Source organism: Sinocyclocheilus grahami, unplaced genomic scaffold (genome assembly GCF_001515645.1).
Source record: "Sinocyclocheilus grahami isolate Dianchi unplaced genomic scaffold, SAMN03320097.WGS_v1.1 scaffold8.1, whole genome shotgun sequence".
Lineage (NCBI taxonomy): Eukaryota > Metazoa > Chordata > Actinopteri > Cypriniformes > Cyprinidae > Sinocyclocheilus > Sinocyclocheilus grahami.
The window spans coordinates 2,102,200-2,118,754 of NW_015505187.1; the positions used below are offsets into that span (position 1 = coordinate 2,102,200).

Here is a 16,555-nt window from a genome sequence, read left to right on the forward strand (position 1 = left end):
TAAATACACACACATACAGTATATATTTTTAAAGTATTTACATGTTTATGTATTTATATTCATATAATTTATATTATATATAAATATATTTAATATATAAACATAACATTGTTCTTAAATATACACATGCATGTGTGTGTATTTATATACACAGTACAAACACTTATATTATTTAAACACAAACTTTTATTTTGGATGTGATTAATCGTTTGACAGCACTAGTTGCAAGTAACTTATGAGAGGCAAAATGTTGTGCTAAGACTGCTGAGGACTTGACAACATTTTGATCTCCTCCGTCTCACACCTGCTCGCAGACACCAAGTACCCACTGCACTTTTCACACCAATTCCAACGCACAATAAAATATTTATGATACTGCTCTACAGTCCACAAAATATTTTACATTTATCCCTTTAAGCAGGCGGCATTAGGAGACTGACGGCTTTAATAATGCCTCAGCCGTTAATATTACAGCTTATTTCCTCCCATCATTTTACTAGAAGCGATTTAACCAAATTAGGCCGATGACAACACGGCTATTTGAAATTGTTCAAAAACCATGAACAAAACGATGCATGGTAAAAAAAGAAGAAAAAATACAACCCAGACTACATTAAATGCCGGTTACGTTTTGTATTGTTTGGGTCACCATTTAAAATTTGGTTCCTGAAGCAAAACCAGATGTGAACCACTGGATGACAGTACAATTAAGGGGGGCTGAAAATAAGCCTAGGGATAAGTCCTCCTAAACCCTGACTGAGGCAGACTAACGGTCAACCAGGAGACAAGTGGAGGCAGCAGGATCTGACTGACCACTTAAAACACACTTCACACTATCGGACAATTCCAGAGATCAAAACCCACACAGACCAGAGAGACAGAGAACCGAAACGGCAGCTTTTTAAATCACACGTTGCCATTTTCTGTTCAGCATCTGAGCTCAGTCTACAGGAAGTTAAACGAAAGCCTTTCTTCATCCCAGTTTGTCTGAAGGACTAAGTTGCTAAATCTAATTCAGTATTTTCTAAGGAATTATATGAATTGATCTCATATTTCCCCTAAACATCTGTCTTTTTGATATTCTAGAAAACACTTTCACCTCTATTAAGGTATCCTGTAAACTATTTCTGTCAGAAGCTGGAGACCCTTAATGCTTTCAAATACTGGTCCCAAATCAGTTTTGACATTTAAGGTTAAGGTTAGCTTGGACCGTCAGGATCGGGACACATCTCGGTTCAGCAGCTGTCGCCCCAAGAAAAAAGCAGTGAATGTTACGGTGAGGTCACATTAACGAAATTTCAGTGAGATTTCGGAAAAAAAGTCCTTTGTCAGTAGTGTAACGACGTATGAAGCACAGCTCACTTTCAAAGCCAGCAAAAATTCGCAAAATCTGCATCCGTCCTCATGCGAGGCTCAAGATCGCACATAGTCCTACTGAAATAACTGGATTTTTCCCGTGAAAATTTGCTAAATGTGATTGCACCTTTATGGTCTTTGCACCTTTAAGGTCCGAGTCCAAAATGTTCGTAAATTTTCGCATGTGTTTTTTCGTATGCATCATCGTCACGAACAGAGTCAAAAAGCTTGCTACGGATGCGAAAAATGCAGAAAATTGAACCCGATCCAGATTTTTTCTATGACGGACGGACGAAGTATGTAGATGTGATTGACACAATGTGTGGTCGTATTTATTTTTTAACATGTGAAAAATTCAGACTCAGTGTGCAAAGACCTTTAGGCTGCATCCAGAATGGAATATTAGCATACTACAGTATATACTGAATACTGCGCAGTATGTTCTGTCTCTTTAAAAAAAAAAATAGTAGACATTATTCCACACTAAACAGTAGAATGCTACATAGTGACATCATCAGATGGGAAACAACGTGCACTAATTTGTATAAATATGTAAATTTTTGCAGTCGGTTTACTAAAAAAATGAAGGGTGCATTGCATTGTGGGATACAGTATTCCATGCAGTTTGCTGTCGAATACCTCATATTTTAGAAAACAAATGGTCATCTGGGAATTTTGTATTTGCATATTGAAAATTTGCATACTGTCCATAATATACATACTACATACTGCGAATGTAGAAGCAGTATGCTAGTATGCTATTCTGAACAGAGCCGTAATCTGTTACTTTACACACTCCAGCATCTACAGAGGCAAATATTGTAGCATCGCACACACAGCTTAGTTTTCACTTCCAGTGCAACACATGCCAACTAAATAGGGCATAAGGAAGAGATAAGATTATGTTAAAGGTTTGAATACCCTCACAGGCAGTTTTTGTGTGTTAGGCTGGAAAAACGTTTTGAGATAGCACTTTAAAGTACAGGTAGAGGAAGTGAAAAACATGTACTTTATACTTGTTTAGATAAACAAGATGACATTAGTTTTGCTGGGAATTAACGTGGGTAATTCGTCGAGTTAACGGTCTGGAACTGGAGATGTTTTCAATAATTTCTCATTTTGACAGCCAATTAACTACGATGTTTATGGCATTTTCTTTTTATCATACACTGATTTAATGCACGTCACTTCTAGAATGCTTGTCTGATTACGGTGATGAATCATGGAAAGATTTTCAGAAGAATGGCTTTTCAACGCAAGCCAAATCCACAAAGTCCAATCATGTTGTTTTCAGGCGCATTACCAAAACCGTTTCCTGTGTACAGAGGAAATGATGCATAAAGTAGCAGTGATGTTGCTCACTAAAATTCACTTTCCATTACGGATTTGATGTTGTGTGTCTTCATGTCTTTTAATTTCCTGTTTGTCTACGCTTCTAAAATGAGAAAGAACACGATGGTAATCAGTGCTGACAGAGACCCAAATGACTTTGTACATATACACTAAGCCAAAAACAATGCAAATACGGTTCAGCGGCCATTAATAACTTGCAGAAATCATCTGTTTGCTATTAATTAATCATCATAATTCATAATCAATACAATATTGAATATATTGGGAACTGGCTAAGCATTAGGCATCCCTCCTTCTCTTCAAAACAAAAATAACTTTGAACTGAATACTTAAATAGAAAAAAAAATAGCTTTGCTTTTTTACAGGCATAACATTCATGTACCAAGTAATCATTTGTAATTGAAGTCACCTCCCACCCACTCCTTTTAATAATTATGTTTATTATTTACAGAAGCTCTGAACCACAAGATGTGGCTGTTTGTAACAAACTGGGCAAAAACATAGATATACAGAATGCAGACTTTCCCCCCTTCTTTTTTCTTCTCCATTTTCTAAAAAATATTTTTTTCTCCATAATTTTCTACCTACTTTTTAAAAACATTTTTCATATTTGTATTTAATTTAAAACAAATAATAATAATAATAATAACAATAATACTACAATTAATAAATAAACTATACATAAATTATTAAAATATATTATTATTATTATTATTATTATCAATATTAAACCAATAAAATGCTGATTTTTTTTTTTATAACGTTCAATTTGTGAGCAGTCCAGGGGTTCTGTAATTATCCTTGTCTCTTCTCAAAATCTTAATTATTCCATCAATTTTAGCCAAGATTTCAATGAGGCACAAAGATCCAGTCTGAACCTCTTAAAGGGACGGAAGTTAAATTTTTCATCAGATCAGAATGCCGATATTTTGCATCTCTCTGGGTCAGATTGCACATTGTGATATTCCTTCGCTTATTTTTTTTTATGAATCCATTCACATCAAGGCACGTTGACAGGAAAGAAAGGCTGACAGAGTTCTGCCTCTGACATTAAAGTGAAAAACGACACATCAGAGACTCAGACAACACAACCAGGGGCAACATTTCTTATAAAAACTCTCTCGAGTGTCTCAAGATATCTGTAAACATTAGATAATTTTCTTTCCACCTTTTCGAGTTCTCCAGAGGAAATTAAAGTGTGGGAAAGAGCAACTATATCATAAATGCCTTTCACCCTTTAGCATCTGCATATCCACACACAAACATTAAACATAGCACATAAAACTCAACATTAAACATACAGCAGAAAACTCTTAGCTCATTTTCAATAACTTAATCTCAAATAAACAGCTAATGCACCAAAAAAAAACAAAAAAAAAAACACACACACAACAGCAGGTTTTTCTCGCCATATTCACAGCCAGGACGCATAACTTTGCGAGCTTTTAGGTCGGTACGAATCGGCAGTCATTTAAAAAGCCCTAAATAAGAACCAAAGGGCTGTTTGGCCACACGACCTGCTTGGTATCAAGGGCAAAGTACAGCAAGACCACACACAGGGTAACGTTTGGCAGCAGTGCGCCTTTGAAATGCACTATGGGCCGATAAAAAATAGCGAATACAGGTACCCACGGACAAATGGAGGGAGGGATTGTTTACTATAAAACGGCGATCTGAAATGAAACTGATATTCCCGAGGCACAGAGGTGGAGACCACTGGGAAAAACAAGAGACTTTTGCATCAGGTCCAGTAATGGGCTGCAGACCACAAACAAGGCTGGATTTTGACCCAACCCGGAGGGGTCCATTAAAGATCTCAGCAGGGCAAACCATAAAAGTCACACACGAACAGTGTGTAATACTGAGGAATTAGCCATGTAAATATGCTGAAGGACAAATAGGTTAAAAAAGGCATCACACCAGTAAAGGGCGAAATTTTGGTTGGCAGTGTTGTGATTGGATAATTTTTTTTTCGTTTTAAAGACAGGACATTTCTTCATAGCGAAGTGACGATGAAGTGTCAAGGTCTGCCCACCCTGTCGCTCATGTGGAGAGAGTCTGACCTCACGGGTCAAATGTCAAAGGTCATTGCTCATTTATCATCTCCGACCTACTTTGACCTCAAAGGCTGTGAGTGATCGCGGCTTGGGTTTTGTACTTCCTGGGTCAGAGCCTCTCCTTCCATGTGCTGGGCTGTAGCATGGGAGTCCAGATGAACGTCTAAATGTAAGTTTTGGCATCGAAGAGGGGTGTGGCGTCTCTATGCTGAGGTCACGAGAGGCAGTGTCCTCGTCCAATCAGAAGCCAGAGCAGCGGCAGCTGGAGGATGACCATGGACACGATAGATGGACTCAGACTTGACGCCCCACCGCAATCCTCATTCTGCTCCTATTGCAATGCCAACAAGAGAAAGCCAATAAGTCAGCTGCGGAACTAATGGTGCGATCACATGTGGGAGTTACTTTGTAATAAAGTACAGAATTGGGGTTCCAGAAATAAAAATTCCATTGATTTTCTCCATTGAGAATAGATAATATAGTTTATTGCAAAATATGAAAATATATATAAATATGTATTGGTTATTACTATTATAATTTGTAATTTCCTTTTTCATAATTACCTTACACATATTTTTACATAATATTTTAAATATAGATGTATAGAGATTATATATATATATATATATATATGTACTATATATGATTGTGATATTGATCGATTGACTAAAAAATATTTAGAAAAATATTAAAACATACAAATACAATATTATAAGTATTGTATAATAAATATAAATACAATATTATAATCAGTGACTACAAAGTTTTTATTTACTGCATCATGTTTTTTTCCATAATTTCCTTTAGCATAATTAAAACAATATACTCTATCGTTCAAAAATTTGGGGTCAGTAAATTTTTTTCTTTTCTTTTTTTTCCTTTTATTCAGCAAGGATGTGTTAAATTGATCAAAAAAAAGTGATAGTAAAGACGTACGTTGTTAGAAAAAAAATTATTTTGAATAAATTCTGCTTTTAAACTTTTTATTTATCAAAGAATCCTGAAAAAAAGTATCACAGGTTCCAAAAAAAAAAAAAGATAAGCAGCTCAACTTGCAGCACAGCACTGATAATAAATCAGCATATTATAATGATTTCTGAAGGATCATGTGACACTGAAGACTGGAGTAATGATGCTGAAAATTCAGCTTTGCATCACAGGAATAAATTATATAAAATAGTAAATCGTTATTTTAAATTGCAATATTATTTTACAATATTACAGTTTTTTTCTGTATTTTTGATCAAATAAATGCAGCCTTGATGAGCAAAAGAAAGTCCTTCAAAAACTTTAAAAAATAATACTGATCCCAAACTTTTGAATTGCAGTATATATATATATTTAGCATATTATACATGATTAATTACAGTAATTGTGACATTAGGTGAATGCACCATAAAACTACAATATCCTACTACAATCAGTCTAAAAGCTTCTTTTTTTTTATTTTTTATAATATGAATAAATATGCTTATGCTGTTAATAATTTATTCATTGGTGAATCGATCAAACCTCTACAATTAATCCAAAATGCAGCTACAAGATTAATATTTAATGAGCCGAAAAGAACACATGTCACACCTCTGTTCATCAATTTGCACTGGCTACCAGTAGCTGCTCGCATTAAATTCAAGGCATTAATGTTTGCCTACAAAACCACCACTGGCTCTGCACCCATTTACCTAAATTCATTACTTCAGAGTTATGTGCCCTCTAGAAGCTTGCTTTCTGAAGTGAACGGCGTATTATTGTGCCATCTCAAAGAGGCACAAAATCACTTTCACTGACTTTTTCATTAACTGTTCCCTCCTGGTGGAATGGCCTGCCCAAATCAATCCGAGCAGCTGAGTCCTTAGCCATCTTCAAGAAACGACTAAAAACACATCTGTTCCACCTTTATTTGACCCTCTAACTCTAACACTTTCTATTCTATTTTAATTGAATCAGCTGGTGAATTAGTCAAGCGTGAGAGTTACATCAGCAGTTTAACAAGTTGTAAGAAGCAACAGCTAAGTTAATTAGTTGCAAAATTAAATGCACGAGAGAAAGAGATATTAATTTGAATTAGACAGAAAAAATGTAGATAAAAAGAACAGAAGTGTGCCCGCTGATAGCCTTTTGCACAAACTGCCAGTGCTGTTTTAGCAGCTAATTCACTAAAGGAATTCAGGTAATGAAAGAAATTTCCATAGAAAGCTGGTTAAGCAAACTCGAATAAGAAGACATACAAAAAACGAAAGTGACACAGGTGTTTAGTGAATTTACTACTTATTTGGCAGACAAGATAGATCAAAATAAATAAGTAAATGAATGAATAAATAAATAAAAAGATAGAGAGCTAGAGGGAGATAGAGAGATGGACTGACCCGAGACAGCACATGAACACTGGCAGCAGTAACATGAGCAGAGAGGAAAGCAGTGGAGAGCCTGCATTTCTCCTACACATGGCCTCATCCTAACATACATTATACAGCCAAATACACAGCACCAGAGAAAGAGAGAAAGAGAGAGGAAGAGTCATGCAGAAAAATGTTTGACAGTCAGAAGTTTAAGCAACACGCGAACAAGTGCACGAGCCAAAAAGCGTTAATACTGTAAGTAAAAAGAGAGAATCCAGAGCAGGAAGTAGGTATGTTTAGATAAAGATACACTACTTGGTCAAAAGTATGTGGACACCCCACTCACCCCACTCAGTCGGTGAACATTTCAATTCAAAATCATGAATAGGAAGCTTGTTCAATGGGGCTCATGTCTTGGTTTTGTGCAGGCCAGTCAAATTCTTTCACACTAGACTCTTCATGTCTTCAAAAATGGGATTGCATGACTATATGCTTGATATTATGCACCTGTTCTATCCGAAACACCCAACCCAGTTAATTTAAAAAAGGTGTCCACATTCTTTAGGCCATGAAATGTATGCTTGTGTGAGATTAGAACATGTCAAACAAAGTCAAGCTCTCCGAAACCAAGATCTATCACACAGAGCCAAATAGCGTTTTTTTTACATCGGTCATGACTCAAAGATTCTCATCCAGAGTCTCAGTGTGGTAGATGACTGAAATGAGAGCAGCAAAGACCAGCCGTTTTTGAAGAATAGGACATGATGCACATCAAGTCATGCTGATTGCTAGTTTGGTCTCAATCTGTCGTAGGCTTTTGCAGTAGGGAGGTGTTTAAGTGACTTACACTTGCGTTGTTTTCAAAGCACTGTGTCGGACCTTTCCGATAGCGTGGGTTCTGGGCTATCTCACAGGGATCTGGACCTGGAGCTGTGAGACCAAGTTCAGGATTCAAATCAGCACAATCTGATATTATGCGAAAAAGTAAGGATTTTCCGAGGTATAAAATTGTGAATGTGATTTGTATAGAAACATATGATTTTTAGAAGAAAACCCAACAGTCAGTGGGCTGTACGCAGATCGTACAAAAATTCACGAATGCGATTGTACTAAATAATTTGTATGAATTAATAAGCCACCAATTCACTAAAACTTAGATACAATTATAATTGACATTAGAGTGTGTTGGACTTAATACACTCCTGCTGAAAAAAACTGCTAGTCCATCCTGGTTTATGCAGGTCTAGTGCTGGTGGTCTAGCTGTTCAGCAGCAAAACCTGTTTTTTCTGGAGCTCCAAGGAAGTTTTGCTGGTTTATTTAGTAAAGTACCAACAATACCAGCACTGCACAATTTTATAAAACTTTGCAACCTGTTTAACCTCTACAAGTCACGTATTTGGGGAAGTCGTGGCCTAATGGTTAGAGAGTCGGACTCGTAACCCAAAGGTACCCCCAACCCCCAACTGCTCCCCGGGCGCCACAGCAAAAAATGGCTGCCCACTGCTCCAGGTGTGTGTTCACGGTGTGTGTGTGTTCACTGCTGTGTGTGTGCACTTTGGATGGGATAAATGCAGAGCACTAATTCCGAGTATGGGTCACCATACTTGGCCACATGTCACGTCACTTTACAAGGAAAATGGGACATTGGATAAACATGTTGGGTAATGACTTGAGAACTGGTCAATAATTTTTCCACTTTACTGACAGCTGGTTGAATGAACTGACTAAAATGAACTAAAATGACAGCGATGCATTTACTGGAAAAGCTACTTCTAGTTATTTCTGAATTTCCTTCCCAAAGCTGACACTGACCTGACGAGTAATCATCATTGTGTGTCTCAATACAAAACAGCAGGTTTGTTTGTACATGAATGAAGGATACAAGGCTTTTCTTCCTGGGAGAAAAATCTTTCATCAGCCTGGCAACACGGTTCTTTTGTGTCGGCAACAATAAGCACCAGATTTGTCTTCGGAAGCTTTTCAGCTATGAACTGCCTGAAAACAAAAACACAAAAATATGCACAAACTAATGGGCACAATTCATCTCTGACAAAGGTGGCCTTGATCATTAAGAACTGGGTGACAACTTATTAAAAGTCTATATAATGACATAAAATGTTACATTTAATTTACTTATTGTTACATGATATGCAGACTAAATAAAAAGAAAACATAATTTACAGAATTGTATAATTGCATGTTTAATTTAGATTTGTTTTCATTTAATATTTATTTATTATGATATATGCCATTTAAATAAGTAAATAAATAAATAGGACTGTATAACTATTCAATTATAATAATCAATATTAGTTATTTTTTCCCAAATAAAGATAACTGGAAAATGTATGTAAAGCTCAGGAGCAATGAATATGTTTTTTGCTGCGTAAATATTTAAACAATTAATCACAAAAATGTTATCACATTAAATTGACAACCAACAAAAAAAAATAAAAATCATTTTGACTCCACGATTAAGTTCCATAAAAGTCTCACCTGGAGCAGTTCTGACAATCAATAGTCCCCTTAAAAGTTGTCTCATCATTCTCAAAGAAATACTGTTTCTGCTCTTTAATGCAACTCTCTTTAGATGGCATTTCAGACAGGTCATCGTCTAGGTCCGCTGTGAACAAAACACAATTGATATTCAGTTGCCGTGAGCTACAATACTTGAAATGATTATATGAATTACTGTTGATTTAGTGCTTAAATAACACCCACTGAACTGTCAATTGAGTCAATTACAAAAAAATGAAAATTAAATTTCACAGAATACAGTCAAAATTTACACCACACCCCCATCACATTAATTGTCTTTGACATTCTGAATAGAATACATGGTCACACTCTGTACGTACAGGAATTCAAGATTAGCAGTCATTAGCACTGTAGTTTTGGCAGTGCACCAGACGACAAGAAAAACAGGCGTCTGCCAAATTGCAGTAGCTTAATCATTCTTTCATAGCAAGGAATTACTAATGTCTAGATCTTACCTGCCTCAAGGAAGTTAGGAAATGTGATGCTGACAAACAACTGCTGCAATATTGACCTGGAGAAATAAAAATAAATACTGATTGAGCTGAGAACAATGTTTTTGTCCATATGCTGTAATGAAAGTCATTGGGTTCCAAAACAACATTGGACTCCTGTTTTCTTGTAAAATATACAAAGAGGCCCTTTTTCCACAGAAGAAAGGTTTGGAACATGAGGGTTAGTTAATAATCAATGGATTTTCATTTTTTGTGTGAACTGAGAAAGTTAAATCGCTCACCAGGCTGCTGCAGAAGCCCACCAACCAATGTTCAGGATGTCAGCTATGGTGGGCTAAAAAGGACAAACAACATGTTTTAAATCTACACAACATTTCTGTGAGCACTAAGGGCATCTAAAAGGTCCTTGTGATGCATCATCCCCATTAAAATCAGCATAAACTCAAAGATGTCGGCATCTTAAACTCGTATTCTCTCAGACATTCTTCTCTAACTTTGCAAGTTGCATATCCGGAGCTGAGAAGCACCAAAACATCCTGATTTTTATTGGCAGGGGGCCCTATTATGACCCTGCCAGACAGAAGGGACCCGGTGCCAAACAATACGGGAGATATTAGACGAAAGCTCAGCAGATGCAAGCATAAATCCACAAACAAGGCTAAACGAATGAGCTCAGGGGACCATTAGCTGCAGCACACGCTGCTCTGATTAGCATGAGAGAGAGGAAGTTGATTCACAACTTTGTGATGATTCACGGTTGACTCTGTGTGTTGTGAGGTATAGTCAGCATGTAAGACAAGGCCGAAATCATTCGAGTCACAGATCAGAGAGAGTATCATGAGGCTAACTTATCAGTGTGATATGGAACAATAATATGAAGTTCACTAATTGCATGACTAAGCTTTATAGTCCGGGGAAAATGTGCTATGCAAGCAAATCTTTATTTGCAGGTGCCAAAACACTTTTCAGATAACACGCAAACCACTACTGGATACGATTTTATTGTGAATGAACTTTTTTTGTCTTAAGAAACTGAAATTAATTTAAAAAAAATGAAACTCACCACATAGACTGATCTGAGACCAGCGGCGGCTTTAGTTTCTTTGGTGGGTTCACAGAGGGCCTGGTAGTCATAGGTTATGTTGATGGAGAACAGGGATTCGTTTATCAGATTCCTCATTAGGCTGGGGTCAATCATCCCAAAAAACTGTCCGATCTGAAAACACAGACATTCACAAACACACACAATTACTTAGAGACGGGGGCATCATAGGCTTCTGTTGTTATTATATAGGGATAATTATAATTACTACAGACTAAAAAAAAAATCACATTCACAAAATTTCAGCAAAATTTTTCAGACAAAAAAGGTCTGTTGTCTATAATTGTCAATAGTGCAGCGTCGCACAGCTCAAACAGCTACTTTCAAATCAAGCAGCCTTCTATCGGTCAGTATGACGAACTTGTTAAATCCTGTTGACAAATTTTTTTTCCCATTATGTAAAATTTTGTTTCCTACTGAAATGACTGGATTTCACCCACAAAACTTTGCTGGCATCTCCAAAGGATTTGATAAATTTTTGCTTACTTCTGGGGATAATTTAATGCCCCAAAAGAATATCCTTCATGAACCTGCATTTTAAAAAGCAACAGGCACAGACTGTAAAGATTCACCATTGAAAAATAAAGTATACAAAAGCTATTTTTGTTTTCAATTAACATCATTTAAACCCGCAATGAAATGTTTGTTTATTCACCATTTGGTCTGCAGATGTCTTGAGATGAGCTACAAACAGTATAAAGAATCACGCTCTGAATACACACATCTGCTCCTGACGAATGAGTCGTCCACTATTAACAGTTTGCAGGAAGACAAAGTGTGGCTTCTTTTTTGGTTAAGCAAAGGTAAAATAAAATAAAAATAAATTGTTCATATTTGCCACACTGATTCTTGGGGAAAATGTGCATAATTCTGTGGAATCGTAAAAAATGCAATCACACTTTATTTTAAGGTCCAACTCTCGCTATTAACAAACCATTAACCTCTACTTTCCCCTCAATAAACTCCTAAGTTGCTGCTTATTAATTGTTAGTAAGGTAGTTGTTAAATTTAGGTATTGGGTAGGATTAGGGATGTAGAATATGGTCTTGCACAATATGTGCTTTATAAGTACTAATAAACAGCCAATATCTTAATAATAGTCATGCCACTAGTTAATAGTAAGAATTGGTCCCTATACTAAAGTGTTACCAAAAATGCTTACATGTGTTAAAACAGAAATGTGCAGAATTAAATAGTGAATAATTATGCACAGCTTTCTGCTGAATTCTGTCAGATTCCTGTGGCTATTCTTATTCAAAATTTCACAACATTGGCTGAGTTACATAGCAGGCATGTGTCACTCAGGGTATGAGGATGTCTGTCCGTACTAATCTGTAGAATAAGTTCATGCTGTGTGTTTAAAGAGTGTGGAGCCCACCGTGCTCAGGGGAGCCAATAGGATCTGTTCTAATCTTATTAGGATGGCATACTGCATTATCATAATTTAAACCAAAGAAAGAGCTGTCTGTGAGCCCAGAAAATCTTAGAGGTGTGATACCGACCGCGAGTGTGTGTGAAATTTTAAAAAACCACCCCTGTTCTGGATACTGTTACGAACACACACAGCTTAACTTCCAGCTTTGTATTGCACGTAAGAATGTAAAAGTGTGTGCATCCGAGACTATAAGTCAGTCCAAAGGCGATATAAATCCTAGAGCGTACAGAACGGCCGCCGCTCCCTGTGCAATAACAGCCGTAATGAATGTGAAGTCTGCCTGACGGTCCTAGCCGACCCCTGGAGAGTCTGCCCACACAGAGGGGAGGAGATGGGATTTAGGGCACAGTCGGTCTCCTCGGCTTCAGTCCTGCTGCCAAACACTCCGGCCGTGATTTATCCTGCACACACTCCGCTCTGATTGGTTTCCCTCGCTGAGCCTAACTTTAAACATTTACTCTACTGCTGTTGCCGGCGGGGTACAGGTGGGGTTGGGTGGGCGCTCTCTGGGGGTCAAAGAAGGGGAATGTGGAATGGAAGCAAAATGGTGATTGGGTATGAAGAGAGGCACACCTTATTGATATACAGGTCCTTATTGGTCATGACAAGAAAGCCTCCATCATCCAGAAGAAAGCAGTCCAGATTCTTTGAGAGAAAAAGATAAATACAGTCTTAGTGTAATTTAAAGTAAGCTTGTGCTCAGTAAGTTTTTTTTTTTTTTTAAAGAAATTAATACTTTTATTCAACAGGGACGCATTAAATTGGTCGAAAGTGACAGTAAAGACATTTATATTGTTACAAAGGATTTCTATTTTTAAATAAATGCTGCTTTCCATTCATCAAAGAATCCTGAAAAAGATTTCATGGTTTCCACAAAAATAAAAAGCAGAGAAACCATTTTTAAAGGTGAAAATAATAAGAAATGTTTCTTGAGAAAACATACTAAAATAGAAAACCGTTATTTTGAATGGTATTTTTCACAATATTACTGTTTTTACTGTCTTTTTGCTCCTTGATGGGCATAAGAGACTTATAAAAAAATCTTACTGACTCCAAACTTTTAAACAGTAGTTTATATAATATAGATAATAACATCTCTTTAGATCTAACACAAGTAGTCGCATAAATATGATCTTACGCTATCGTCCCTCCTGCACCCACAGATTTCCCCAACACACTGTGCAGGAAGAGTAAAAATATAGACGGATTCATATTAGAGTTTCACAAAAATATCAAAACTGTATTATCAGGCAATATTAAAGATTTTTTTAATTTATTGGTATCAGTGGACATTGGACATACTAACTCATATCGGATATGTAATTGTGAATGCTCGTTTTTTACATTTAGATCATCTTTGACAACATCTAATGCTCACTTGAAATTAATCTTTCAAAAAACATCAACAATAATAACACTATTAAATGTAAATGCAAATCTCAAAACAAATATCAGTTTGTTTGTTTGTTTTTAAAAACTGTGTATTATATTGTTGTGATTACAAAGTTCACCTGTAGTATTTAGATTTCAAATTAACTTTTTGGAATTTGAATATTGACCATTTAACCATAACTTTCATCACTGCATACCTAATTCATACAAATACAAACTGACATTATTAAGATGGATCAAATTGACAACATTCTCAAGCATCCTTCTAACCTGCATTACAGTTCAAATGAATACAGGTAGTTAATTTCTTGCACTCACTTTGGGCGTAATCGTAGCGTTGATGAAGCTTTCCATCCAAGTCTGTTTATCCAGTTTAACACCAACCACTGAAATCAAAATGAGTTTAGTTTTAAGTTTTCCATCAGTTCACAATCACACAATCAAACAAAGATTCACTGGCAAAACAAAAAATCTACTTTAATTACACTATTGGTAGCTTTCTGAACTGGCCACTTCTGGTAAGTGTCAATAATTTGAAAATATTGTTTGATTACTTGACCAAGCTTTTATATTGGTTTATCGCCACATCTTTCTATCTACGGTATATTCCCATATCAAAACCATAACGTCCGACTCTTACCTGCTGGCTTCAGCATGAATTCATCAACTCTCAGGTCCATCGCTCTGCTCACTAAAATAGAATCTTGAGTTTCTGATAAAAAAGGGGACAGAAAATATCCATTAATCCAAAAGGAAAAATGGGATTTTGCTGCTTTTAATATTCACCAACACAAACTTACCATTGAATGCATATGGCGATGATGTAAATACAAAAATGTTGTTGTCCAGACTTCTCTTGTAGAAACTAGATTTGTATGTTTCTGCCTGTTCAGTCCATTCTGAACCAGCACTGCAGAACACACACAGAGCGATAATTTTAGTCTAAATCCCATAGGCCTGCCTGGTATTCCCTCTCTTTAAAATAAGCTTTAAAATATAATAGTACCTCGCAGGATAGACTCTAGTGACTCCGCCGTCTGTCACCACAAACTTAGCCCTGATTCTCTCATTCCTGAAAACCACAAACTAGACTGAAAAAAGTGCTGTATAAAATAGATAGAAGAAATTCTATCATACTTTTTCTTTTATGCTGCTTATGTGATTTTCTTTTTCTGTGGAACACAAAAGGAGATGCTTAGCAGAATGTTCATGCTGCTCTTTTCCATACAACAAACGCATACAGTGGCCAAACTCCTAAAAGGACAATATAGCACCATAAAAGACTATTTTTATGAGGCTCTTTTTGGAATTTGACAGCATATGCTTTCATTGTTTGAAAAAAAGTAGCATGAACAGTTCAAAACATCTCCTTTTGTGTTCCACCAAAGAAAGATGTTCAGACAGGTTTGAATCAACATGAGGAGAGTAAAGTTGAAGTTAAATTCACTTGGCCTAGTGTATTTTGTATTTATAATTCAGTGCAACTCACTGCCCCTGTTTGTTCCAGTGTTTGGCCAGTTCAGCGGTGATGCCAGCGTCCAACAGCAGTCTGTTTATTAGCTCCATATTACCTGAGGAACCATACATTAAAAAAAATTGGCTTCTATTAACATCTCGCCATCCTTTTACCATCGTTTTGACATGACAAGTATCAAAATGACTCTGGCACTACAGGAGCAACATCTAATGGAAGATCAATAGGCACAGTACAAAGCTTTACGTCATTATAAGCTTCACCTTTAACTTGATAAATGCATAAACACCTGTTGGTCATGAGTAAGCACAGGCTCCACGTTCTGACCTTTGAGGTAACCGATGCCAAAGTCATAAAGAAGTAGAACTTCATAAAAAAGAGAGCGAGACAGCGACGCAAAAAAAACGAGGCGGAGAGACATGTCGGGAAAGTAACACGCAGATGAATTTTCCGAGACGTGGAACACGATTGTATTCTTCGGCTGTTTGAAACAGCAGTAAGTGTTCAAAGGTTTTTCGTTTTTTTGGTGCGGGCACGTTCAGAACGTTAGAGTGTTTTATAACATCGCACTGCAGTTCATTACCGCAAAGCCTTTACGACAAAACACACACACACTTCAGAGAGAGCAGCTGGTGTACAACTTTATTCCGCCCCCCTCTGCACGCTGCATGCTTTTCATTAGGACCTGATTGAGAGCAGCGCAAGAACACAGTTCAACTGATCCGATCATGGACTTAAAATACCAGGCCTCTGTGACAAACAGCCACAGAAATGAGTGTTTACAGGGCTATGTTTTGCTGGTTACAAAATTTTATGGTCTATCCTCACGAGGAAGTTTTATTCTTGAGTGAAAAAACAGACAACAACATAATGAGTCGAAATTATTGTCTGTTGGTTAATGTGAGAGAATTTTTGTAGGATATCTGAAATAGAGATCAACTTTTGGAACCTTAAATTAAATTAAATTACATTTTCTATTTTATTTAATAAAAAATAAATGTGTTAATTTAATTTAATTTAAAATGTAATTTAAAATGTAATGTAATGTAATGTAAT

General features: G+C 36.5%; 1 protein-coding gene across 1 annotated transcript in view; it reads right to left on the reverse strand.

The window, feature by feature from the left end:
* Positions 1–4,987: 4,987 nt before the first annotated feature.
* Positions 4,988–16,555, reverse strand: part of LOC107590440 (voltage-dependent calcium channel subunit alpha-2/delta-1-like) — a 23,189-nt gene continuing 11,621 nt past the window's right edge. The window contains exons 17-31 of the mRNA XM_016279186.1: positions 15,515–15,596; positions 15,032–15,097; positions 14,826–14,935; positions 14,666–14,737; positions 14,344–14,411; positions 13,772–13,810; positions 13,207–13,278; positions 11,160–11,312; positions 10,378–10,430; positions 10,100–10,155; positions 9,603–9,729; positions 8,989–9,101; positions 7,953–8,035; positions 7,133–7,221; positions 4,988–5,097 (exon numbers count right to left, since the gene is read on the reverse strand). Of these exons, the coding sequence (XP_016134672.1) occupies positions 5,061–5,097; positions 7,133–7,221; positions 7,953–8,035; positions 8,989–9,101; positions 9,603–9,729; positions 10,100–10,155; positions 10,378–10,430; positions 11,160–11,312; positions 13,207–13,278; positions 13,772–13,810; positions 14,344–14,411; positions 14,666–14,737; positions 14,826–14,935; positions 15,032–15,097; positions 15,515–15,596 (1,220 nt within the window). The 3' untranslated portion in view covers positions 4,988–5,060. The remainder of the gene's footprint in view (positions 5,098–7,132; positions 7,222–7,952; positions 8,036–8,988; positions 9,102–9,602; positions 9,730–10,099; positions 10,156–10,377; positions 10,431–11,159; positions 11,313–13,206; positions 13,279–13,771; positions 13,811–14,343; positions 14,412–14,665; positions 14,738–14,825; positions 14,936–15,031; positions 15,098–15,514; positions 15,597–16,555) is intronic.